The 25,711-nt window shown below is 42.7% G+C and overlaps 1 protein-coding gene across 12 annotated transcripts in view; it reads right to left on the bottom strand.

Annotated features, from left to right (window-relative positions):
• mllt10 (MLLT10 histone lysine methyltransferase DOT1L cofactor) overlaps positions 1–25,711 on the bottom strand; it is a 647,928-nt gene that overhangs the window by 510,789 nt on the left and 111,428 nt on the right. For 10 of the 12 annotated variants that reach the window (XM_059638794.1, XM_059638800.1, XM_059638789.1 and 7 more), the window contains 2 exons: positions 13,245–13,340; positions 11,840–12,089 (listed from right to left, as the gene is read on the bottom strand). In XM_059638794.1, the coding sequence (XP_059494777.1) occupies positions 11,840–12,089; positions 13,245–13,340 (346 nt within the window). Of the gene's footprint in view, positions 1–11,839; positions 12,090–12,917; positions 13,025–13,244; positions 13,341–13,607; positions 13,700–25,711 lie in introns of those variants that run through there. The other 2 variants (XM_059638814.1, XM_059638816.1) reach the window with 2 other exon arrangements.

Here is a 25,711-nt window from a genome sequence, read left to right as displayed (position 1 = left end):
GTTACCATGCCTTAGGAATATAGCAAATTAAATACTTTTGCCTTTTCTTGATGAATCACCTCAACGATATCCAGAATTACCAGAGAAAGAGTGGGGCCCAACAGAAATCAAAGGGGCAACCTGTGTATGGAGCTAGTTGATATGAGTGAAGTCCTAAATGACTGTTTCTAGACAGTATTCTCAGGCTAAAACAAATTGTAGCCACGATTTCAATTAGGACTGTAAGGTTCTAAAACGTTAAGATTAATAAGGAGGAATTATCAGATGTTTCAGCAGGCATAAAATTGCAGAAATCCCTAGGGCCAGAGGAGTCGGCCAGGGCGCTGGCAGAAGTATTTAATTTTCTGACCATAGGCCCAGACTACTGGAGGGTAGCTAATATGGTTCCTCTGTTCAAGAAGGGCAGTAGGAATAAGGCCAGGTAATTACAGACCAGTGAGTCTGATATCAGTGGTAGGGAAATTATTGGAAAAAAATCTGAGAACAGGATTAAACAACATTTCGAAAGGTAGGGATTGATCAGGGATAGTCAGCATGGATTTGCTACAAAGTGTTTCTGTCTGAATAATTTAAGGACTTTTTCTAAAGAGTACTAAAAATAACGATGGTAGTACAGTTGATATGGTTTGCAAAGATTTCAGAAAAGCCTTTGACAAGGTCCCACATAGGTGACTGGTACAAAAGCTAAGAGCCCATGAGATCCAAGGGAAGCTGGTAAATTGGATCCTAAACCAACTTGCAAATAGGAGGCAAGGTTAATTGTGGAGGGATGTTTTTGTGATTGGAAGCCTGGGCCAGTGGTACACCACAAATGGTGGGGCCCTTGTTTTTTTTGTTACGTGCATTGAAGACTTGGATGTGAATGTGGAAGGTACAATTAGTAAGTCTGCAGTCGAAAATTGCGGGTGCTGTTGATCACGAACAGGATGGTCTCAGCCTACAATCAATTACAGGTGGAATTTAATCGTGTGAAGTGATGCATTTTGGGAGGTCCAATAAGGGAAGGACATATGCAATGAATAGTAGGTCCCTAGGGAGTACTAAGGAACAAAGGGGCTTTGGTGTACAAGTCCAAAGATCCCTGAAGCTGACAGCACAGGCAGACAGGGTGGTGAAGGAGGTATATGGGGTGCTTGACTTCACCATGTGGGACATAGAACATAGGAGCAAGGGAGTCTCATTATTCAACATTGGTTGTGCCACAGATGGAATACTGTGCGCAGTTCGGATCACCACACTGTCAGAAGGGTGCAGAAGCAACTGGAGCGGGTGTGGAGGAGATTCAACAGAATGTTGCCTGGAATGAATAGTCTTGGTTATGGGGAGAGACTGGATAGGCTGGGTTTATTTTCCTTGGAGCAGAGGAGGCTGAGCGGAACATCTGATTGACATATACAAAATTGTGGGGGCATAAACAGAGTAAATAGTGAGAATATTTTCCCCATGGCAGGCATGTCTAAGAACAAACAGTGTAAGATTAAGCTGAGGAGTAAGTGGTTTAAATGAGTTCTGAAGAAAAAAAATCTTTTCACCCAAAGGGAGGTAGAAATATGGAACATGCTGAGAGGGTGAAGAAGCAGGCACACTCGACATTTAAGCAGCATCTGGATGAGTACTTAGAATGTCAGAGCACAGTAGGTTAATGGGATTAGTTTAGTTTGGCATCTGTTGGTTGCCATAAGACATGGTGGGTTGAAGGGCCACTTTCTATTCAATATTACCCAATGACTCAATCTTTGCTGCTCCTCCAACACAAGAACAACTTAACTGCTCATGTCTTCTCGAACTGACCCACTCCATGCTACCCTAGCAACAATTTAAAATTTAAAACTTTAGATGTCCACTTTCACAAGATTTATGCTTCTGCCCCATTCAAAGCATGCAAAAATCACTTGTTGATACATCCTTTCCTCAAGATCTCTAACATTACAGTCTTGAAAAATTCTTAAGGATTGAAGAAATATTCTTTGATATCGTTCATCTAGCTTTGACTTTTTATGGCACAATCAAGGTGTTTCCCCTGTACTTAAACTGTGAAACCTCTTCCAGATAATGGCCTTTTAGCTTGATCTCTATTTTCCCAAGATTATTTTTCAGTCTTCATAGATTTAGTCTTTTTAAAAAAACAAGTTACCATTTTGTACGCTTTCACGACTTGCTTCATTCTATAAATTATGTAGGAGTTCACAAACTGAGAAGAATAAGCTGCTCAATCATTCAGTAAGATAACGGCTGATCTAATTGTAACCTGACTGCATTCCAGCAGAGATAATGGGAACTGCAGATGCTGGAGATTCCAAGATAATAAAATGTGAGGCTGGATGAACACAGCAGGCCAAGCAGCATCTCAGGAGCACAAAAGCTGACGTTTCGGGCCTAGACCCTTCATCAGAGAGGGGGATGGGGGGAGGGAACTGGAATAAATAGGGAGAGAGGGGGAGGCGGACCGAAGATGGAGAGTAAAGAAGATAGGTGGAGAGGGTGTAGGTAGGGAGGGGATAGGTCAGTCCAGGGAAGACGGACAGGTCAAGGAGGTGGGATGAGGTTAGTAGGTAGCTGGGGGTGCGGCTTGGGGTGGGAGGAAGGGATGGGTGAGAGGAAGAGCCGGTTAGGGAGGCAGAGACAGGTTGGACTGGTTTTGGGATGCAGTGGGTGGGGGGGAAGAGCTGGGCTGGTTGTGTGGTGCAGTGGGGGGAGGGGATGAACTGGGCTGGTTTAGGGATGCAGTAGGGGAAGGGGAAATTTTGAAACTGGTGAAGTCCACATTGATACCATATGGCTGCAGGGTTCCCAGGCGGAATATGAGTTGCTGTTCCTGCAACCTTCGGGTGGCATCATTGTGGCAGTGCAGGAGGCCCATGATGGACATGTCATCTAGAGAATGGGAGGGGGAGTGGAAATGGTTTGCGACTGGGAGGTGCAGTTGTTTGTTGCGAACTGAGCGGAGGTGTTCTGCAAAGCGGTCCCCAAGCCTCCGCTTGGTTTCCCCAATGTAGAGGAAGCCGCACCGGGTACAGTGGATGCAGTATACCACATTGGCAGATGTGCAGGTGAACCTCTGCTTAATGTGGAATGTCATCTTGGGGCCTGGGATGGGGGTGAGGGAGGAGGTGTGGGGACAAGTGTAGCATTTCCTGCGGTTGCAGGGGAAGGTGCCGGGTGTGGTGGGGTTGGAGGGCAGTGTGGAGCGAACAAGGGAGTCACGGAGAGAGTGGTCTCTCCGGAAAGCAGACACCTTCCTGGAAAAAACTCCAGCACATCCCTCACCTTCCTGGAAAAAACCCTCCGCTTCTTCCTGTCACGCAGGCCCGACCAGGCCCCCTCCACCGACACTCTCATCCGCCTAGCTGAACTCGTCCTCACACTCAACAACTTCTCTTTTGACTCCTCCCACTTCCTACAGACTAAGGGGGTGGCCATGGGCACCCGCATGGGCCCCAGCTATGCCTGCCTCTTTGTAGGTTACATGGAACAGTCCCTCTTCCGCACCTACACAGGCCCCAAACCCACATCTTCCTCCGGTACATTGATGACTGTATCGGCGCCGCCTCTTGCTCCCCAGAGGAGCTCGAACAGTTCATCCACTTCACCAACACCTTCCACCCCAACCTTCAGTTCACCTGGGCCATCTCCAGCACATCCCTCACCTTCCTGGACCTCTCAGTCTCCATCTCAGGCAACCAGCTTGTAACTGATGTCCATTTCAAGCCCACCGACTCCCACAGCTACCTAGAATACACCTCCTCCCACCCACCCTCCTGCAAAAATTCCATCCCCTATTCCCAATTCCTCCGCCTCCGCCGCATCTGCTCCCACGATAAGACATTCCACTCCCGCACATCCCAGATGTCCAAGTTCTTTAAGGACCGCAACTTTCCCCCCACGGTGATTGAGAACGCCCTTGACCGCGTCTCCCGCATTTCCCGCGACACATCCCTCACACCCCGCCCCCGCCACAACCGCCCCAAGAGGATCCCCCTCGTTCTCACACACCACCCCACCAACCTCCGGATACAACGCATTATCCTCCGACACTTCCGCCATTTACAATCCGACCCCACCACCCAAGACATTTTTCCATCCCCTCCCCTGTCTGCTTTCCGGAGAGACCACTCTCTCCGTGACTCCCTTGTTCGCTCCACACTGCCCTCCAACCCCACCACACCCGGCACCTTCCCCTGCAACCGCAGGAAATGCTACACTTGTCCCCACACCTCCTCCCTCACCCCCATCCCAGGCCCCAAGATGACATTCCACATTAAGCAGAGGTTCACCTGCACATCTGCCAATGTGGTATACTGCATCCACTGTACCCGGTGCGGCTTCCTCTACATTGGGGAAACCAAGCGGAGGCTTGGGGACCGCTTTGCAGAACACCTCCGCTCAGTTCGCAACAAACAACTGCACCTCCCAGTCGCAAACCATTTCCACTCCCCCTCCCATTCTCTTGATGACATGTCCATCATGGGCCTCCTGCACTGCCACAATGATGCCACCCGAAGGTTGCAGGAACAGCAACTCATATTCCGCCTGGGAACCCTGCAGCCATATGGTATCAATGTGGACTTCACCAGTTTCAAAATCTGCCCTTCCCCTACTGCATCCCTAAACCAGCCCAGTTCATCCCCTCCCCCCACTGCACCACACAACCAGCCCAGCTCTTCCCCCCCACCCACTGCATCCCAAAACCAGTCCAACCTGTCTCTGCCTCCCTAACCGGCTCTTCCTCTCACCCATCCCTTCCTCCCACCCCAAGCCGCACCCCCAGCTACCTACTAACCTCATCCCACCTCCTTGACCTGTCCGTCTTCCCTGGACTGACCTATCCCCTCCCTACCTCCCCACCTACACCCTCTCCACCTATCTTCTTTACTCTCCATCTTCGGTCCGCCTCCCCCTCTCTCCCTATTTATTCCAGTTCCCTCCCCCCATCCCCCTCTCTGATGAAGGGTCTAGGCCCGAAACGTCAGCTTTTGTGCTCCTGAGATGCTGCTTGGCCTGCTGTGTTCATCCAGCCTCACATTTTATTATCTTGCATTCCAGCATACCATTTCACTCCCTTCTCTGTACAATTGAAGTATAATGGTCCAACTCGTTTATTTAATTATCCAGTCAATCTTCTATCCATGCCAATAAGCTAATATCTACACCATGAGTCCTACTTACTTCTAATAAATAGTAGTTTCTATTGGTCCATGTTTTCTGCCAACATTGGTGTAGAGGCAGGCAAATGGGAAATCTGGCAGACTCCTTAAATTTTAAATATTATGATGCCTCCAAGAATAGTGAGGCTCAATTTCCAGCAGGTTATTAGAGGGAGTTGTGACAATAACTAAACCACCTTAAGAATAAACAGTCTTTCCTAAATATCCTTCCCATTAATTTTTACCCTGTCCACTCCGGCTTCAATCTCTTAAGCATATACCCTGATCCCAGGGTTCCTATAGCATCCTTACCTCTGAACCATGTTCAAGTCACACCTGCTCTCAACAGGGTTATTAAAGAAGGAATATGAGTTATTGTATGTCTGTGGTTTACCTGCCTGATTGCTACTCGTACCTCTCTCACAACTCGGAGGCTCACAAAATACCTCCATAAGCACTATTATACCCTTTCTGACTCATTCTTAAGAGCTCACAACATAAAAGGTGGCCATTTGGCATATCCTGTCTATACCAGTCAAATTTGGGCTCTTGGGCCATATGGCAACTAGTAAATATCTAAATACTGTTGAGAGTTAATGACTCAGCCAGCCTTTCTGGCAGTTAGTTCCAAACCGAGCTATGCTGTGGATGAAAATAATTCTCAGCTCTCTTCTTAAAATTTAAGATAGATTTGAGTGGTGGAAGGTTATGCTCACGAGTTACTGACCCCTCCACCAAGGAGAAAAATGCCTTTATGGCCACCTTATCCATCCCCCTCATAATCCTGTGGGCCTCTATCAGTCCCCTCTCAACTTTCTTTGCTGTCCGTGTGATGTGGAGATTTCCTAAACATTTTCATACAAAATCCAAGGCTTTGAACTAAAACTGTACTAACAGCATATGGGTTTGCACCTACGTGTACGAGAGGATTTAATGACTAACATGACAGTATTTATGAAACTATGAGTTTTTTTTTAAAACCAGTATGGGACAGCTAGTTTCTGAAATATGAATGTGAATTTGTTTGCATTAGGAGAGTTTTATGAGGGGCATAATAAACATTGAAGAGCCTTAGCCTACCTTTAGGTCTAGTCATCAGGGATTGATCTTGTTTTGCTTAGGGAACAACAAAAAAACAAGTACTGCTTGAAAACGTTATGACTTCAATTTGCAGAAATCTTAACTGAAGTTACCATAAGAACACAGTTCTCCTGGCACAAGGACTTCATACAGAAAAGATAGAAATAAGTTACCTCAGTGTAAAAGGCTTAGTTTGAAAGTTCCAGACAGAAGTATTCGGTTGTAAGCTGAGAAAGTACAAGTTCAGTTGTGCAAACAATCAAATGCTGGAGATTGTTCACAGGTAAATGATAGCAACGTATTGCTTTGAGTAGCATAAGAGGATGATACTGCAACAGGCAGCGCACTCTTTCAAAGATTCATTCACAGACCTAGAAGAGTCATGAAGTCCCTGGAGTGCGAAAAGAGGCCATTTGGCCTATCTGGTCCACATCAACCCTCCAAACATCATCCGACACAGACCCATCCCTTCACTCTATCTCTGTAACACCACATTTCCCATGGTTAGCCCACCAGGCATACACATCCCTGGACACTACAGTCAGCGTGGACAATCCACCTAACATGCACATCACTAGACTGTGGGAGGAAACCAGAACACCTGACAGAAATGCATGTTGGCACAGGGTGAATGTGCAAATGTCACAGTCACCTGAGGCTGGAATCAAATCCAGGTCTGTGGTGCTATGACACAGCAATGCTAACCACTGTGCTACCATACCATAGGAGTCTGTTGTGGCTATTTCTCTTCTCAAACAGGTATACAATTTTTAGAGTTGTGGAGGACAGCCTCTCAGGGGAAAATAGCAGCAACAGCCATGGCTGTTTGGTATTATGACTAGCTCTGCTGTACAGCAGAATATCACAAAGACAAGCAACCAATTGTGATAATGGTCTCACTAGTTAGGGATACAGACATGTCTTACTGCAGCCACGAGCACAACTCCAGGATGGTAAGTTGCCTCCTTGGTGGCAGGGTCAAACATACCTTGGAGCATTTGCAGCAAATTCTCAGAGACGAGCATGTAAAGCCATAGGTTATTGTACACATTGGTACAAACGATACAGGTAGAAAAATGAATGGAGGTCTTGTAGAATGGAAAATAGGGAGTTAGACAGAAGCTTAAAAAGTAGGACCTCAAGGGTATTAAGCTCTGGATTACTCCCAGTGTCACGTGTTAGCGACAGTAGGGATAGGAGGAGAGGGCAGTTGAATGCGTGACTCAACAACTGTGCAGGAGGTAGGGTTTCAGATTCTTGAATTATTTGGATCTCTTCTGGAGCAGAATTGGCCCCTTACAGGAGGGACAGGTTGCACCTAAACTCGAGGGAACCAATATCCTGGCAGAGACATTTGCTAGAACTGCTCAGGAGGATTTAAACTAGTCTAGCAGGGGGTTTGGGGTGCTGAGCAGCAGTGAGACAAGAGAGAAGGTTGAGCCTGGCACAGAAGTTAAAGACAGCAAGTTAAATAGGCAAGGCAGGCAAGAGCACAGCAGAGAATGAGGGAAAACTAGTGAATTTAACAGCATTTATTTCAATCTGGCAGATAAAGCATAGAAACTCAGGGCATGGATGAAAACATGGGACTAGGATATTATACCTATTACAGTAACATGGCTGAGAGGGAAACAGGACTGGCAGCTCAACATTGTGAGTTTTAGATGATACAGAAAGACTAGAGGGGAGGCGAGGAGGGCGAGTAGCATTTTTGATTGGGGAAGACATCGCAGCAGTATTTAGAGGGATTGTCCAGTGAAGCTATGAGTCGAACTGAGCAATAAGAAGTGAGAGATCATTTGGATGAGGTTTTCCTCTAGGCCCCCAATAGACAGCAGGAAATTGAGGAGCAAGTATGTAAGGAGATCAGAGATAGCTGTAGAACTGAGAGAGGGCTGTAATAGTAGGGGATTTTAACTTTCCATAGACTGGGACTAGTGTGGTGTTAAAGGTTTGGATGGGGAGGAATTTGTTTAGTGTTCAAGAACACTTTCTCAATCAGTGTGTAGATTGCCTATTAGAGAAGAAGCAAAACTCAACTTCCTATTGAAAAACAAGGTACGGCAAGTGACTGAGGTGTTAGTGGGGGAGCATTTGGGAACCAGTGACCATAATTCTATTCATTTTAAAATAGTTATGGAAAAGAACAGGCCAGGTAAGTTAAAGTTCAAAACTGGGCAAGGCCAATTTTGATTTATTAAACAAGAACGCTCAAAAGTTGATAGAAGGAAGCTGTTCATAGGTAAAAGGGACATTTGGCAAGTGGGAGCCTTTCAAAGGGAGAGAGAGAGAGTTCGGAGACAGTATATTCCTGTTAGTGTGAAGGGCAAGGCTGGTAGAAATAGAGACTTGAAATATGAGGTTCCGGTCAAGAGAAAGGAGGAAGCATATGATCAAGTAAATCACTTGAGTGGTGTTGGCGTACACTTAAAACGGAAATCAGGGAGGCAAAAAGGGGACATAAAATAGCTCAGGCAGATAAATTAAGAAGAATCCATAAAGAGATTCTTCTGTCAGTATATTAAGGGCAAAAGAGCAGCCAGGGAGAGAATAAGGCCCCTTAAAGATCAATGAAGCTATCTACACGTGGAACCACAGGAGTTGGGAAAGATATTAAACAAGCATTTCACATCAGTATTTACTGTGGAGAAAGATGTGGAAGCAAAGTAACTCAGGGAAATAAATAATGATGTCTTGAAAATAATCAAGATTACAGAAGAGATGGTGCTGGAAATCTCCAAATAGATAAATCCCCAGGACATCATCAAGTATATTCCAGGACATCATGGGAAGCTAGGGAAGAAATTGAGGGACCCCTAGCAAAGATGTGTATCACTGACAGTCACTGGTGAGGTACTGCAAGACAAGAGGGTGGGTAATGTGGTGCCATTATTTAAGAAAGGCTGCAAGGAAAAACCAGGGAACTACAAACCGGTAAGCCTGACTTCAGTGGTGGGTAAGTTGTTGGAGGGGATTCTGAGACACAGGATCCACATGCATTTGAATAGACAAGAACTTTGGGCATGGGAAATTCTCTCTCTCCAACTTCATTGAGTTTTTTTGAAGAGGTGAGATTAAGGCACAGTGGCAGAGGGTGGTGATAGAGGGCTGTTGCTCAGACAAGGCTTGTGACCAGCGGTGCGTCACAAGGATCAGTGCCTAGGTCCACTGCTGTTTGTCACTTACATAAATGATTTTGATGGAATGTAGGGGGCATGGATAGTAAGTTCGTGGATGACACCAAAATTGATGTTATAGTGGATAGTGAAGATAGTTTTCTAAGATTACAATGGGATCTTGATCAACTGGGTCAGTGAGCAAACGAAGGGCAGATGGAGTTTAATTCAGATAAATACAAGGTGTTGCATTTTGGTAAGATGCAAGCCAGGGCAGGAATTACACAGTTAGTAGTAAGATCCTGAGGAGCACTGTCAAACAGTGAGACCTAGGGATTCAGGCAGATAGTTCCTTGAAAGTGGCAACACATGTAGACAGGGTGGTGAAGAACATGTTTTGCACACTTCCCTTCATTCGTGAGAGCAATGGGTACAGGAGTTGGAACATCATATTATGGCTGTACAAGACATTAGTAAAGCCGCATTTGCAGAACAGTGTATAATTATGGTCATCTGCTATAAGAAGGATGTTATTAAACTGGAAAGGATGCAAAAAAGATTTACAAGGGTGCTGTTGGGACTGGAGGGTTTAAATTACAAATAGAGACTGGATAGGCTGGGACCTTTTTCCCTGGAGTGCAGGAAGCTGAGGGGTGACCTTAGGAGGTTTTTGAAATCATGACTGGCACAGATAAGGTGAATAGCCAAGGTCTTTACCCCAGGGTGGGGGATTCCAAATGAGGGGGCATAAGTTTAAAGTAAGAGGGGAAGGATTGAAAAGGGACTGGAAGGTCATCTTTTTCACATGAAGGACAAAGTGTAATTGGAACAAGCTACCAGAAGAAGTGGTAGAGGTGACTACAATTACAACATTTAAAAGACATGTGGACAGGTATGTGGAAAGGGAAGATCGAGGGACATGGACCAAACAAGACTAGTTCAGTTTAGGAAACTTGTTTGGCACAATTGAGTTGAGTCGAAGGGTCCGTTTCCATGCTGTATAACTCTATGATGTTGACCTTGTAATGTACATAGTTCACACAATTTTGTTGTTTCGAAATTGCAAGTGATAACAATCAGAACTATGGATCGAATTATTGTTACTTCCATATACTCCATAACCTGAAAAATTAGATGTAGAAACCAGCACAATTGTCAGAACCAACAAATGAAAACATCGAATTTTGAAATCATGTGCTAATTTGGATGTTTACTAGGCTGAAATACAAATTTTTAGAAGAAAAATAATTTTAAATAATGAATAAGAGTTTTTCTGTTTCACAGTCAAATTTTATTTGAGCATACAATATTTATTTCAATACCCTGTTCCAAGGAAGTAATGCGAAAGATATTGACTACCTAAGAACAGCAGTCCTGTGCCATATTGTTCATTTGGTTTTATAGTATGCTAGATCCACTAAAGTTAGAGACGCTGTGGAAACTTAGGTTGCACAAATGTTACTTTCATTTTTAAACTTTAATTTGGTTGTAGAAATTTAAAGAACAGTGTATAACCAGTATTGGTCAGAAAACTACAAATGCATAGTCCCTTCTCATACAAATCTTTCTTCTCCCCTCTTTATACCCCACCTCCCTCACTCTTTCACATGCACACAGCAAGGATCCAACGTAATTTGCCACTGAAATTCCCAAGGTTGTTTGCAGTTCACATGTTTGTTGGGTTTTGCAGAGGTATATGAAGTTGTTTTTAGTCTTGCTTAAGTAGTACTGGTATACAAATCAGCAAGTGATGGTTACAGCAGCTCCATATTTAAAAATATTATTGCAAGTACAGTCTTGTCAAGTACATTATTTACAAAAGTAAAAACTGCAACTAAGCCATCTTAATTTGTTTTGACAATATGCTTCTTACATGATCGGAATTCATCTTACATTGTTCCAAACAATTATCTGTGACACACCTTTAATTAACAACCTTTTCAACTGTGTGCTCTACAATTCATAACTCTTACTAAAGATACTTCCAAAGTTCATATATCCTAAACTATATTATACTGTATAAACTACATAGAATGCATATTTTACATTCATTATGGCTTAATTAATCTAATTATTCCAATGTATAAAGCATATACTTTCATATTATCCAAAATTTACAATTCAAGCCGTAATTGAATCAAATTATGACAGTTCAACATTGAAAATATATTTGGAATTATACTGAAAATTATCATAAAACTCAAAATATACAATGAATTGTGTAAACTATTTAGTCATGCTTTGTTACAAATATCTGTTCTAATTCTCAACTATTCCATCAATACAACATTTTTTTTAAACTGTTTTAAGTGCACGATGTCCAAACCCGAAGCAGAATTTTGATTTTTTTAAGCTAAATACAATTGGAGTGTGTTCAACTTATTAGCCAACACACAAAAGCTAGCAAATATTTATTGCCTTCCAAATTACACTTTCCTACATACGTTAATTCGCCGGTCAGAAAAAAAATTGCCGAACATTTTGTTAATGTAAGCATACCTTGTGGAAAAGGACTTGTAGATCCTGTTGGAACAAAAGAACAAGTCGAATTTTTTCTAACACCTGGTTTTCTTCCCCTCTGACTGGAACTGTGTCCTCCTGACTTCTTCGCTTTAACCTCAGTATTTTCATTCCCACATGAAGGATGAGTTGATACTTCCTGGAAATTTGCATTTGTAAATCTAGCAGTCGTTTCTTCCAGTCTCTTCAAGGATCCCGATATAAACCCACTGCTACTGCTTGTATAATTCTAAACATTTATGGTTAAAGAAAGTACAGAGCTTAAAAACATCCTAATATTTAACTGGAACACCACTTGAACCAAAACAGAATTACCAATATAGTTCAAATCCCCACGATACTGCATGCAAAACAATCATGCAAACAATTAATGCAATTGAGAACAATAAACTTATCTACACCAACTACAGTCATGCAGGCTATTACAAATTTAGGTTACACAGGAAAACACAAACTCATGCTTACTTTCGATTCAACACAATTTATACTGAGGCTCTGAAACACTAATTAAAAAGAGGAGATGCACCTAATCATTTAAAAATTGCTGAAAATTTTAAAACTACTTTTGTACTTTTGCATACATGGGGTATGTATGTTATAATTATTGCCTCCAACTGGGAATACATCAGAACTCCCCAATTATTTTAAATCTATCTGCTTTTGCACACGTTAGTGGAGGATCTCTCAAATAAGGATAGGAAATTATAGTTTCCAACCTTTCACTGCTGTTTGAAATTACTTTTCTTTCATTTATTCACTGATTAAGGGAAGAAAATTTCAATCTCAGAACCTAACAATGGCATTCGAATTACCCGAGAGGCTGGGTTTCATCGGGAGCGTAAACATCAAATGTGAGGCCACCCTGTTTGGTTAGGTCACTCTCAGATAACCAGCAATGCAGCGTGAACTTTCAACAGATACCTTGCAACAATGCCCACATCAAGGCATCCAGTTTGACCCTTCAATCCATGTGCCAACCCGCCCCATGAGTTCATGGAATTCAGCCTGTGAAATCTGCTTAAAATCTAATAAAGTCAATTGAGTTAGTACAAAGTACCTCTCTGTGCCCATGGAACTGAACCCCACCTTCAGAGAGGTGCAAAAAAGATATGCACATCTATGATGAGACCAAATGTCCACCAAAAGTTACCTTGATCCTTCAGTCTATAAAAGCAAGAAAAATTGAAACGCCCAATTTATTACTTAGAACATTATGGGGCAAAATGCATGTTAAACTGCTTAACTTGTATGAAGGCTTAACAGACTGACCACAAAATATTGAAGAATTGCCATAAAAATGAGACAATTGTAAAATCTGGTTTACACTTGGGATTTCATAACATCAAACCAATCTACTGAACCACTCAGATTTTAAAACATTTACCTTTTCAGTTGTCACAGTGAGAGATGGATCTGTAGATGACAAGTCCAAAGATTTCTTGATTTTTTGTTGCCTGTATTTGTCCCTGTCCTTCTGTTTCTGCAAGAGAGTTTGTGAAAAGCCATGAATTACCAATATTGAAACATTCTTGTGAACATTTCACATTGCTAATTTTGAATTTTCACATTTCGAATCTAAGTATCCCACATCAAACTGCACTGCTCAACCATCCCATCCAGGCTGACGTATTATGATTCCTTGTCTCCTAGCAGGTGTTTACAAGTCCTGTAAGTCAGTCTTCCTTTAGGTCATTCATTATCAAAGGCAGCAACCACCTACTTTGGGATTTTTTTTCAGGGACTCTACCTCTTCATCTTGCCTCATTTAAGACTCTCCACAAAGCCCAGTTTCACCTTTAGTTCAGCATTTGCCATTCCTTGTGACTCTGATTTGTTTGTCTGTGTTGAAAAATAAAATTAAACAAAACAATCTATTAGGACTCTCTTCTACCCTGTCCTCTGCAACAAGACAAATAAACCGTTCAAAAAAAAACTGGAAGAATTGTGGATGCTGTAAATAAGAACAGAAACTGAATTAGTACAATGGACCTCTCTGTGCCAGTGGAAATGAATGCCACCTTCAGAGGGGCAAAAAGATATGCACATCTATGATGAGACCAAATGTCATCATTAGCTGACATTTCTGCCACTTCCAGTAGGATGACACCATATATTGTCCTCCTCCCCTCCCTTGTCAAGGTTCTGTGGGGACCATTTCCTCCAGACACCCTGGTCCACTCTCCCTTCACTCCCAAAACACCCCCTACACATTGATACCTGCCCCCCTGCGACTGTAGAAGGTTTAACACTTGTCCGTTTACTTCCTCCCTCCTGAGTATCCAAGGACCCAAACACACTTTGCAGGTGAAACAGCACTTCATCTGCACTTCATACAATCTAGTTTGCTGCATTCAGTGCTCCTAATGTGGTCTCATCTACATTGAGGAAACCAAGCGTAGACTGGATGACCGCTTCACAGAACATCTGCATTGTGTCCGCAAAAGAGACTCCGAGCTTCAAATTGCCAGCCACTTCAATACACCACCCTGTGCCCTGGCCAGCATCTGTCTCAGGCTTGCTGCAGTGCTCCAACATAACTCAGTGCTAGCTGGAAGAACAGTACTTCATTTTCCACCTGGGGATTTTGCAGCCTTCTGGACTTAATAACGACTTCAACAACTTTAGGGCTTGAGCTCCCCCATGTTCTTACCTCACCCCTAAGTACCAGACCTTGCTATTACACAAACCCATTGTTAGCCACTAACAGTCCCTAATAATAGCTGTTCACCCTCCTAGCCAGATCCTTATCCACTCCTTTGTCAATCCAACTATTCTTCTCTCTCTTTGGCTCTTTTCCCACCTATCATTTGCTCCTTACGCCCCTCCACACATCCTATCTTCTACAAATAAACCGACATTCTCCTAGCTACCATCAGTTCTGAGGAAGGGTCACTCGATGCAAAGCTCTGATTTCTTTCCACAGATGCTGTGTGATTTGCTGAGCTTCTCCAGCAAATTCTGTTTCTGAAAAAAAACTGCCAACTATATACTTATTTGCAAGATTATATATACACATGCACTACCATTCTGTCTTGTTGAACGGCTAAACAATCATCACCTCTGGCATTATGACTTAAAAAGTAATTACATTAAAAGCATGTTTAAAACAGCTCTCTGAAAAAAAAACAAAAAAGACAAGTAACAAACTTCAGTTTCTGTACAATTACTTGTGACGTATGAGGCAGATTGAAGGATGCAACAGATCTGTGTCTAAGATTTTTGTTTTTGTATTTATTTTTGTGGCTTTATTTTAAATAAAAAATGAGAACCTCAACGGCAATTGACAAAAGAGGGGAGAATTCAGATCATATTTTCATTATGTTTTCATTTTTGCAGTATTTCTGATATTTTGCACCATGATACATGCAGCTCTGAGGCCTGGAAAAATTCAGACTTCTGTCAAAATCAAAGCATTAGTGGAGTTAAAAGTTTGGCACACTAATGCTTGCTTCAAATTTTAGGTGCTCCCTTCCATGTAAAAAAAATTCCCAGCATATTTCAGATTACAGTCCAATCCAGCAAAATTTGTTACTATCTGCACTGAAATGTTTGACTTTAAACATAAATAATAAAGTAAGAGGAAATTATAATTTAAATTAAAATGAAATGGGTTTTGAACATAAAGCAAAGTCCATTCCTTAACTTGGTTATCCAAGCTAAAGAATGTACGTTTTCAAAGGACATGTTGACAAAAAGTAAGTAATAACATGCCTGATACAAACATAAACATTTCTAATTGCTTAAATGATATTCTTTCAAACAGAAATGGATTAAGTATGGGCAATTGCATATAAAATACGAATTGCCAAAATAACACAACATCTGATACCTTAATTACCTGAACAGAGTGTAAAAACTTTCCTGATACTTAATAAACTATCTTTCAAACATCTGAAAGCCATTTGTACTACAGCAAAATTCTCCTTACACCACATTTTCAAAATTAATTCACGAGATGTAGGCATTACAGGCTGGTCCAGCATCTCTAGCTGCACTTGAGAAGATTGTGTTGAGATGCTTTCTTGAAACAGCTACAGTTCGTTGGTTTCAGTAGGCCAACAATACCATTAGGGACAGAATTCTAGGATTTTGACCCAGCAACACCGTTTGATAGGTTTCCAACAGGAATTTGTAGATGGTGGTGTTCCCATATATCTTGTTCTTCTAGACAGAAATGGGCACAGGTTTGAAAGATGCCGTCAAATGATCCTTGTTGAATTTATGCAGCTATTTCCACCATGGTCCCATACAGTGCAGCCCAAACCCTAATTAATCACGGGGAAAATCTTCTGCCATATCATACTTGCTTCTTTTGCTAATTAATTTACATCTGTGCTTTCTTGTTCTCGATCATTTTATTAGAAGGAACCATTTTACAGTCTACTCCAGCAACTTGTCAACATCCTTTTGTAGTTTCATAATGCACCCCTCATAATTTACAATGTTTCCAAGTTTTGTACCATCTGCAAACATGGAAACGGTCTCCTGCACACTAGGAGCTACATGATCAATATAAAAATCAGGAAATGTAAGGCTCCCAATACTGACAACTGGCGAACTCCACTACAAACCTTCCTCCAGCCCAAAATTAATCCACCGATCATCACTCTCTTTGTTTCAAATCACTTAGCCGTTAAATCCAGGTTGCAACAGATTCTTTCATTTCATGAACAATAAATTCTCTCAGGTTTGTTACATGGAATTGTATTGAGTGCCTTTTAAAAACCCAGGTACACATCTACAGCATCAACTCCGTTACCTCTTCAAAAAACAACTCCAGCAAGTTAATCAAATTCTATTTCCCCTTTTGAAAACTCTGCTGCCCCTTCCTAAACAACCCACCTTTTTCCACATGACTACTAATTCTATCCAAAATAATCGATTTTAGGAGCTTTCTACCACTGAAGTTAAACTGACTGGTCTGTAATTGCTGGGTTGTTTTTTAGGAACAGTTTGGGAGCTTTTGGCATCCCTTTAATATTAACTGCTAGCTTTTATTCATAATCCCCCTTGGCTACTTATAATTGCTTTTTCACCTCCCTTCTGAACTTCAGCTTGGTTGTATTTTCTACCTGGCATTTGTCAGAAGCAGACATATGCTCCCTTATCTTATCTATTTTATTTCTCATTCAATAAGCTCTGAGTTTATTAGCTCTACTTTTCCTTTTTGAGGGAATATACCCCAATTGTGCCAGGGCCATCCCTTCTTTAAAAGTAGTCCATATACAGCTACAGTTTTTCCCACCAATCTTTAGTTCCAGACCAGCTGTTCTCTTGCCCCACTTAAAGACAGCTCTTCCACCAGTTAATCGTTCCTCCTCTGGCTCATCCTTCATCATTTTCAACCATCATCTTAAACCTTATGAAACAACGATCACTATTCATTAAACACTCCCTAACTGACACTTGCTCAACTTTGCATATGTTGTTCGAAAGAACCAGATTCAGTAGTGCTTCCTTTCTTTTCAGACTGGATACATACTGCTATAGAAAACTCTACTGCACACGATCAAAGAATGCTTGCCCTTTGGTGCTCTCTACACTACGACTAGCCTAGTCCATATTTGGGTAATTGAAGTACCACATAACACATCTACGATTTTTCCATGTTCTGAAATTTCTTTGCAAAATTTGCTCTTCTACTTCATTCCCACTAGTTAGCGTTTTAAAGATTACACTAAGCAATATAATTGCACCCTTTTTGTGCCTTTACTCTTTCATCCTTGAACCTTCTGAAGCATCGCTTTCTCTATCACTGACACTGCTCTCCTTAACCAATACTGCCAACTCTCCTTCTTTACTCATCCCCAATTTCCTGAACTCAACTCAACTAGTGATAGTTAACACCCAGTACAGCTCTTCCTTAAGCAATAACTGTTATAACCATCAGCAAGTTCCTCTCCAAGCCATGCAACATTCCTGATCCTGAACTGTCACCACAATTCCTTCATAATTCTTGGGTCAAAATCCTGAAGCGCCCTTCAGAACAGTACTTAAAGGAAAGCAACAGATCAAGGCAACTCACCAACTTCTCAGGGGCATTTGGGAATGGGCAATAAATGCTGACCTAAATAATTAAAAATTGAAAGAACTGCAGATACTATAAATGGAGATTGCTGGAAAAGCTCAGCAGATCTGGCAGCATCTGTGGAGAGAAATCACAATTAACGCTTCGGATCCAAGTGACCCTTCCTCAGTTCTGTTAGCGGCAGCCAGGACAGTTTTTTGAAACAATATACAAGTGGTCCAACAAGGGACGAGGGCATATTAAACCTATTTTTGGGAGTGAGTCTGGCTGGTTAATCAATGTTTCAGTAGGGGAGCATTTCAGGAACAGTGACTAATTCCTGAAGTTTCAAGTTAATTATGGATAACAATAGAATAGTTCTCAGGTGACAGTACTAAACTGGAGGATGGCTATTTACAACAATATTAGGCAGCCACGGGTGAACGCAGACTGGGGACAGCTGTTCAAGGGCAAATCTACATCTGCATGTGGGAATCCTTTAAAGGCCTGTTGGTTAACGTTCAGGGCCAGCACGTCGCTGTGAAAATGAAGGATATGGTTGGCATGCTTTGGGAAACTTGGACAACAAGAGAAATTGAGAGCAGAGTCAAAAGAAAAAGGAGATGTGGAAAGTTTAGGAAACTGAAGGCAGGTGAGCCCCAGGTTGGCAGGAATGAACTCAAACAAGGCATCGACAGGGATTTTTAGGGCTTATGAAATGTTTATGGCAAATAGGATTAAGGAAAATCCCAAGGAATTTTATGTACAGATAGACAGTAAGAGGGGAACTAGGGAAACACTTAGCCCACTCGAGGGCAATGGAGGGAACTTGTGTATGGAGCTAGTGGAAGTGGGGCAGGTCATTAGCAAATACTTTGCATTGGTATTTACAAAGTAGGAGGTCATGATGAATGGTGAGTCTCAGGAGGAGTATGTTGATGAATGGTGAGTCTCAGGAGGAGTATGTTGATGGAACCTAAAGGGATCTAGGCCAGAATATTAAGGGAGGCAGGTGAGGTAACTGCTGGGACCTTTGAAATCTTTGCATCCTCATTAGTCACAGAACAGGTCCCAAAGGACTGGAGAATAGCCAATGCTGTTCCTTTGTTTAAAGAGGGAAACAGGGATAATTCAGGAAATTACAGAGTCTGGTGAGCCTTACATCAGTGATAGGGAAATTATCAAAAAAAGATTCTTCGAGATAGGGTTTACATGCATTAAGAAAAATATGGACTCATCAGCAATAGGCAGTAGGTCTTTCTATGGGGAAGATCTTGCGTCACAAACTTGATTGAGTTTTTTGAGGAAGTGACAAACATGATAGATGAGGACAGGTTGATAAATGTTGCCTACATAGACAAAGTCTCTGACAAGGTCTCTCAGGATCTGTGTGAGCTAGTAAGGTGGATACAGAACTGGCTAAGTCATAGAAGACAGAGTAGCAGCATTCGCTCTGCAGAAATCTGTACTGGGACCCCTGTTGTTTGTAATATATACTGGTTTTGGAGGAGAATGTAGTTGGCCTGATTAGTAAGTTTGTGGATGGCACAAAGACTGGGGAAAAGCAGTAGATAGTGAGAAGGATTACCAGAAGATAAAGCAGGATATACATAGGCTGGGAAAGGCATTTAATCCAGAAATATATAAACATTTTGGAGATTTAATGCAGGAGGGAAGTTACAGTAAATGTGCAGAGTGTATCTGTACAATTTTGGAGTGGATAGGAATGTAGGAACAGGAGTACGTCTTTCCTGACTGTTGGGTCTGTACCATCATTCAACACAATAATGGATGATTGAACCATTCAAAGCTTGAAACCCAACCTATTTTCACAACTCTGTATGCCAATTGTGATCCGAAATCCATCAATCCCTACCCAAAAAATGCTTAAAACCTGAGCTTCCACAGCCATCTGGGTTAGAGAATTTCAGAGATTCACCACTGAGTAAAAACAAAAAAATTCTCAAACCTAAATGGTATCCCCTAATTTTCAAATTGTGCCCCCAGTGTGAGATTCCCAAATATCTTACTTTCATCTACCCTATTACTTTGATTAATAATTCACAGGATTAGTATCAAGATAGGTAAATTAATTAGGATACAAGTACAGTGCAGGTCGAAAGATAAATAATTCATTTTAATTAGTCGATGTTAAAAAAGAATACTAAAGTGCTAATTTTACACCATGGATAGATCTGATTTTTCAATCTCCATACCACATGGAGGCTTTCCCAAGATGGATAGGGGAGAAGATGAGTGGAGAGGAGACTTTAGGTAGAGACGGGACAGGTCAGTCTGGGGAGGACAGGCAGGACAAGGAGGCGGGATGAGGTTAGTAGGTAGGAAATGGAGGTGTGGCTTGAGGTGGGAAGAGGGGATAGGTGAGAGGAAGAACAGGTTAGGGAGGCAGGGACGAGCTGGGCTGGTTTTGGGATGCAGTGGGGGAGAGGGAGATTTTGAAGCTTGTGAAGTCCGCATTGATACCATTGGGCTGCAGGGTTCCTAAGCAGAATCCTTCCCCCCCTCGCAGTGACCGTGTCTCCCACATTTCCCGCAACACATCCCTCACACCCTGCCCCCACAATAACCGCCCTAAGAGAATCCCCCTCATCCTCACATACCACCCCACCAACCTTGGGATACAACGCATCATCCTCTGACACTTCCGCCATCTACGTTCAACCCCACCACCCAAGACATTTTTCCATCCCCACCCATGTCTGCCTTCCACAGAGACTATTCTCTCCGTGACTCCCTTGTCCGCTCCACACTCCCTCCGACCCCAACACACCCGGCACCTTCACCTGCAACCACAGAAAGTGCTACACTTGCCCCCACACCTCCTCCCTCACCCCCATCCCAGGCCCCAAGATGACTTTCCATATTAAGCAGATGTTCACCTGCACATCTGCCAAGATGGTATACTGTATCCACTGTACCCGGTGTGGCTTCCTCTACATTGGGGAAACCAAGTGGAGGATTGGGGACCACTTTGCAGAACACCTCCGCTCGGTTCGCAATAAACAACTGCACCTCCCAGTCGCGAACCATTTCCACTCCCCCTCCCATTCTTCAGACGACATGTCCATCATGGGCCTCCTGCAGTGCCACAATGATGCCACCTGAAGGTTGCAGGAACAGCAACTCATATTCCGCTTGGGAGCCCTATAGCTCAATGTGGACTTCACAAGCTTCAATATCTCCCCCTCCCCCTCTGCATCCCAAAACCAGCCCAGCTCGACCCCTCCCGCCCCCCCCACTGCATCACAAAACCAGCCCAGCTCGGCCCCACCTCCCTAACCTGCTCTTCCTCTCACCCATCCCCTCATCCCACCTCAATTTCCTACCTACTAACCTCATCCCGCCTCCTTGACCTATCCGTCCTCCCCGGACTGACCTATCACCTCCCCACCTATCTTCTCCTCTATCCATCTTCGGTCCACCTCCCCCTCTCTGCCTATTTATTTCAGAACCCTCTCCCCATCCCCATCTCTGATGAAGGGTCTAGGCCCGAAACGTCAGCTTTTGTGCTGCTGAGATGCTGCTTGGCCTGCTGTGTTCATCCAGCTTCACACTTTGTTATCTTGGATTCTCCAGCATCTGCAGTTCCCATTATCTCTGTTCACCCTTTTAAAAGTGAAGGTTCATTTTGGCTATAAATACAATGTAATATTTAAGAAATGGCTGAAGGAGAGCACAAATACTGGCTTTGTTTGATGCAAGCAATGCAATTGGATGGAGAATTCTGCATTTATGCAAATTGAGAAAATATATCTAGGAATTAAGTGTATGCTGGAAATGAAAAATTGTAGGGCTGAGTAAAAGCCTTCCTAGGCTGAATGGATCCTACTGCGCTGTCTAATTCTGAGCATTTACAATTCAGAATCTAGAACTTTTTCACATCAACTGTTAACTACTCTCGCATAAAAACAAACTGCTGGAGAAACTCAGCAGGTTTGGTAGCATCTGTGCAGAAGGGTAAGAGTTGATGTTTCAAGTCCAATAGGATTCTCTCTTTCAAAGAGGAATAACTCGATACGTTATTTGTCTGTTTCATCATAAATGCTGCCAGAACTGTTGAATATCTCCAGCCTTGTTTTTCTTTCAGATTTCCACCATCAGTAATATTTTGCTTTGACTTGAAGTGATCTAGCATGGCAGCCACTTTCAAGCACATCAAGACTCTCATTACAGCAGCTCCTTCTTTAGTGCAGAATAAGGTTGCATATAATACAAGACGGTACAACTGTCGCTGCTAGTGGGAAGAGCCTCATCATACTGCTTCCCTCTTGATGTGAATACACAGGACACAGCACTGCAACACAGGAAGAGGCATAACAGGTTTATTTCTATCTTCTGAATTATTTTTATCCAACATGCAAGATTACAATGACAAAACAACCTGCAGCTACTTTAATATCTGCTCTTGACTCATACCACAAACTAAACCATGTTTTGTTTAGTTGCAGCTGACGATACTTGCCCACCTAGGAGACAAGGCCAACATCCAGAAGACAGGTCAACAATGTCACCTACAGAGCACAAGTTCAATGGAGCTGAGGGAAAAGGGCAATATGCTACAGGAGCCAGTTCAATGGAATGCAAAGACACCTTTTGGCTACACAATCTGGAGACAATGGTGCAGACTTCAGGAAACCAGCTTGTGACTTTAGAAGGCTCAAGAACATGTATCCGGAAATGCTAAATGCATAAAACAACCAGCCAGGGAACTTGTATGTAGTTTAGTAAAGCATGGGTGTGTTCAGCTTCATGTTGTTTTGAGACTTTGCAAACATGAAGGCTATACTGTTTAACACAAAATGAGTGATCAGCTCTATCAATACTTTACCCAAGCATAAATCACTACCATGGAAGCACAGCGCAAATCTGCAGTGGCTCCAGGACTCAGTTGCCAAGGAAGCTATATTCATATCAAAGCCAAATAATTTGTAAACCCTTCCGACATACACCATAAAGGGACTGAGTGTGGGAGAGATTCTTAGTCAAACATATGGTAGAAAAATAATAGGAGTTTCTATTGTTATTCACAGTCCCAAATGACAACACGAAAGAAAAGTGCATTTTACTACAAGTGTAGAAACTGCATTAAGCCAGCCAGCTCAGCTGGCTGAATGGTAACTGTAGATCAGCTTGATGCTGGCATCACTAGGTTCATTCCTTGTTCCAGTTTGGGATGGATTTGGGACTTGCCTCCTTGCCCTAACTGATGTGGAAGCTTTGAGAGTGCAGTTAAGACCTATCTTTAACAAACAGCTTAAAGACAATGACACGAGGTTGTTATTCACACAGCAATTCAGATTACTAATTAGCAAAGCACAGGGAATTTCAGTGAAATCCTGAAGAACTTATGGTCCTACAGTTGATGCTAGATCAGTTGTTCATTTTAAAACCAGAGATAGATAAAATCTTTGCTCAACATAGAAATTAAGAGAAGCATGTCACAGGCAGGTATATGGAGTTAGGCTACAGATCATCCAGCGAATGGCAGAGCAGACTTGAGGGGCCGAATGCTCTACTCCCATTCCTACATTTCCCACTTAGACGTTCACCTGTTTTCAGCACTACAGAGAGCCTAAGCTAGAGAACAGCTATCAAAGAAACAAAAAGAAAAATAGCCAGAAAAATTCAGCATGTCTGCCAACAATTCCTGTTTTTGTTTTCAATATACAGCATCTGCAGTTCTTTAGTTTGCCCGTCATCAAAGAATGCAGACGCATGCCTTACGTACGTGCTCACTCACGTTGCCAACCGAAACAGACAGCTATTGGCAAACTTTCAGACTGGCCCAAGAGAAAAGGCTGGACAGCAAAATTTCTGTTGCGAAAGTTACCAAAATCATCAGAACCTTATTTTCAAGAAAAGTGCAGATTCAGACAGCTCACAGGAGAAATCTGGAAGTTTTCAAACAGCTGTCAACCTCATACAATTGTAATCACAGAATTTAAGAACAAGCCATTCCTCAGAAGTTCGAAGATACCACAATTGTCCACATGTGAAAAGGAAAAGGACTAAAAGCCTGCATGACCATCTCAAAAGAATCTTGCTCTTTGCAATAGCTGTCCAAATCTAGAAAATCTCATTCTCAATAGACTGGTAGGCCACATGGAAAAACATACCGCCAGAAAGTCAAAGTGAGTGCAGAAAAGACAGCAACTTGCAATATGACCTCCACCTTTTGCCAACTGCAAGAAAATGCCAGGAACAACAACTGGAACTTTACTTCTAAATGCGTCAAGTACTGGATGTGATCCAGGCTCAGGACGACAATTCTCGAGCAATATTTGTCTAACATAAATTGCGGACAATGGCCCGTATCAAACAAGAACCTAACCAATCCCCCTTGACAATCAATTGCACAACTGTTGCTGAATTCCCCCAGGAGCAACATCCTGCGGGTTACCATTGACTTAACTGGACTAGCTATCCAGAAGGTGGATTTCATCAAGACACCCTCTGCATTCAAGTAAGGGTGAGTACAAGGAACAGGGCAGCACAGTGGTGACGTTGATTGGCTGATCTGGGGAAGATCTGCAGTCACTGCTTCCATAGACATAGAACATAAAACATAGAAAAGTGCAGCACAGTACAGGCCCTTCGGCCCACAATGTTTTGCTGTGGAATAATCTTAATCCAAAACTAAAATAACCTAACCTACATTCCCCTCAATTCACTGCTGTCCATGTGCATGTCCAGCAGTTGCTTAAATGTAAGATAATCACTGGTACATAGAACATAGAAAGGTGGTTTAAGGAGGGGCTGTTGTCAAGTTGAGGGGGAACCTGATACAGCACCACAGCTGGTTCTGTTCTTAAGAAAGAAAGGACAAAAAGCACCAGAGCAGTAGTTATACGGGACTCTATTGTTAAGGGTACAGATAGGCACTTCTGTAGATGTAAAAGACTCCAGGATGGTGTTGCCTCTCTGGTGCCAGGGTCCAAGATGTCTCTGAACAGGCAAAAAGCATTCTGAAGGGAGACGGTGAACAAGCCAGAGCTTGTTGTACATACTGGTACTAACGACATAGGTAGGATGAGTGACGAGGCCCTGCAGGAGCAGTTCAGGGAGGGATGTAGAAAGGTAAAGAGCAGGACCTCCAAGGTTGTAATCGCAGGATTACTCCCTGTGCCACATGCCAGTGAGGCTAGAAGCAGGAGGATAGCACAGCTCAACACATGGCTAAACAGATGGTTTAGGGAGGGTTTCAGATATCTGGACCATTGGGATCTCTTCTGGGTCAGGTGAGAGCTGTACAAGAAAGGACGGGTTGCATCTAAACTAGGCAGGCACAAATATTCTGGCTGGGAGGTTTGCTGTTGTCATTCAAGAGGATTTAAAGTAGCATAAAAGCAGGGTGGGAACCAAAACAAAGGTGAATTGACTGAAAGGGAAAGAGAGAATCGGGCCAGTAAGACTCAGGGGAAGAGCAGGCAGAGTGTGGCTGCCAAACAAAGCAGGTCCGATGGACTGAAGTGCATCTGTTCCAATGCGAGAAGTGTAACAGGTAAGGCAGATGAATTCAAGATTAGTACTTGGAACTAAGGTTTTTGTTTTCTTTACTCATTCACGGGATTAGGGCATCGCTGGCCAGGCAGCATTTATTGGTCACCCTTAATTGCCTAGAGGACAGTTTAGAGTCAACCACATTGCTGTGGTTCGAGAATCACGTGCAAGTCAAACCAGGTAAGGATGACAGTTTCCCTGCCTAAAAGGTATTAGGGAACCTGATGGATTTTTCCGATTATCAGCCAATGCTTTCATGGTCATCATTAGATTCTTAACTCCAGGTATTTTATTGAATTCACATTCCACCATCTGTCCTAGAC

The sequence above is a fragment of the Stegostoma tigrinum genome, chromosome 2 (assembly GCF_030684315.1).
Source record: "Stegostoma tigrinum isolate sSteTig4 chromosome 2, sSteTig4.hap1, whole genome shotgun sequence".
NCBI lineage: Eukaryota > Metazoa > Chordata > Chondrichthyes > Orectolobiformes > Stegostomatidae > Stegostoma > Stegostoma tigrinum.
The sequence above is the reverse complement of the archived record's forward strand: the minus strand, read 5'-3'. Positions and strand labels throughout refer to the sequence as shown.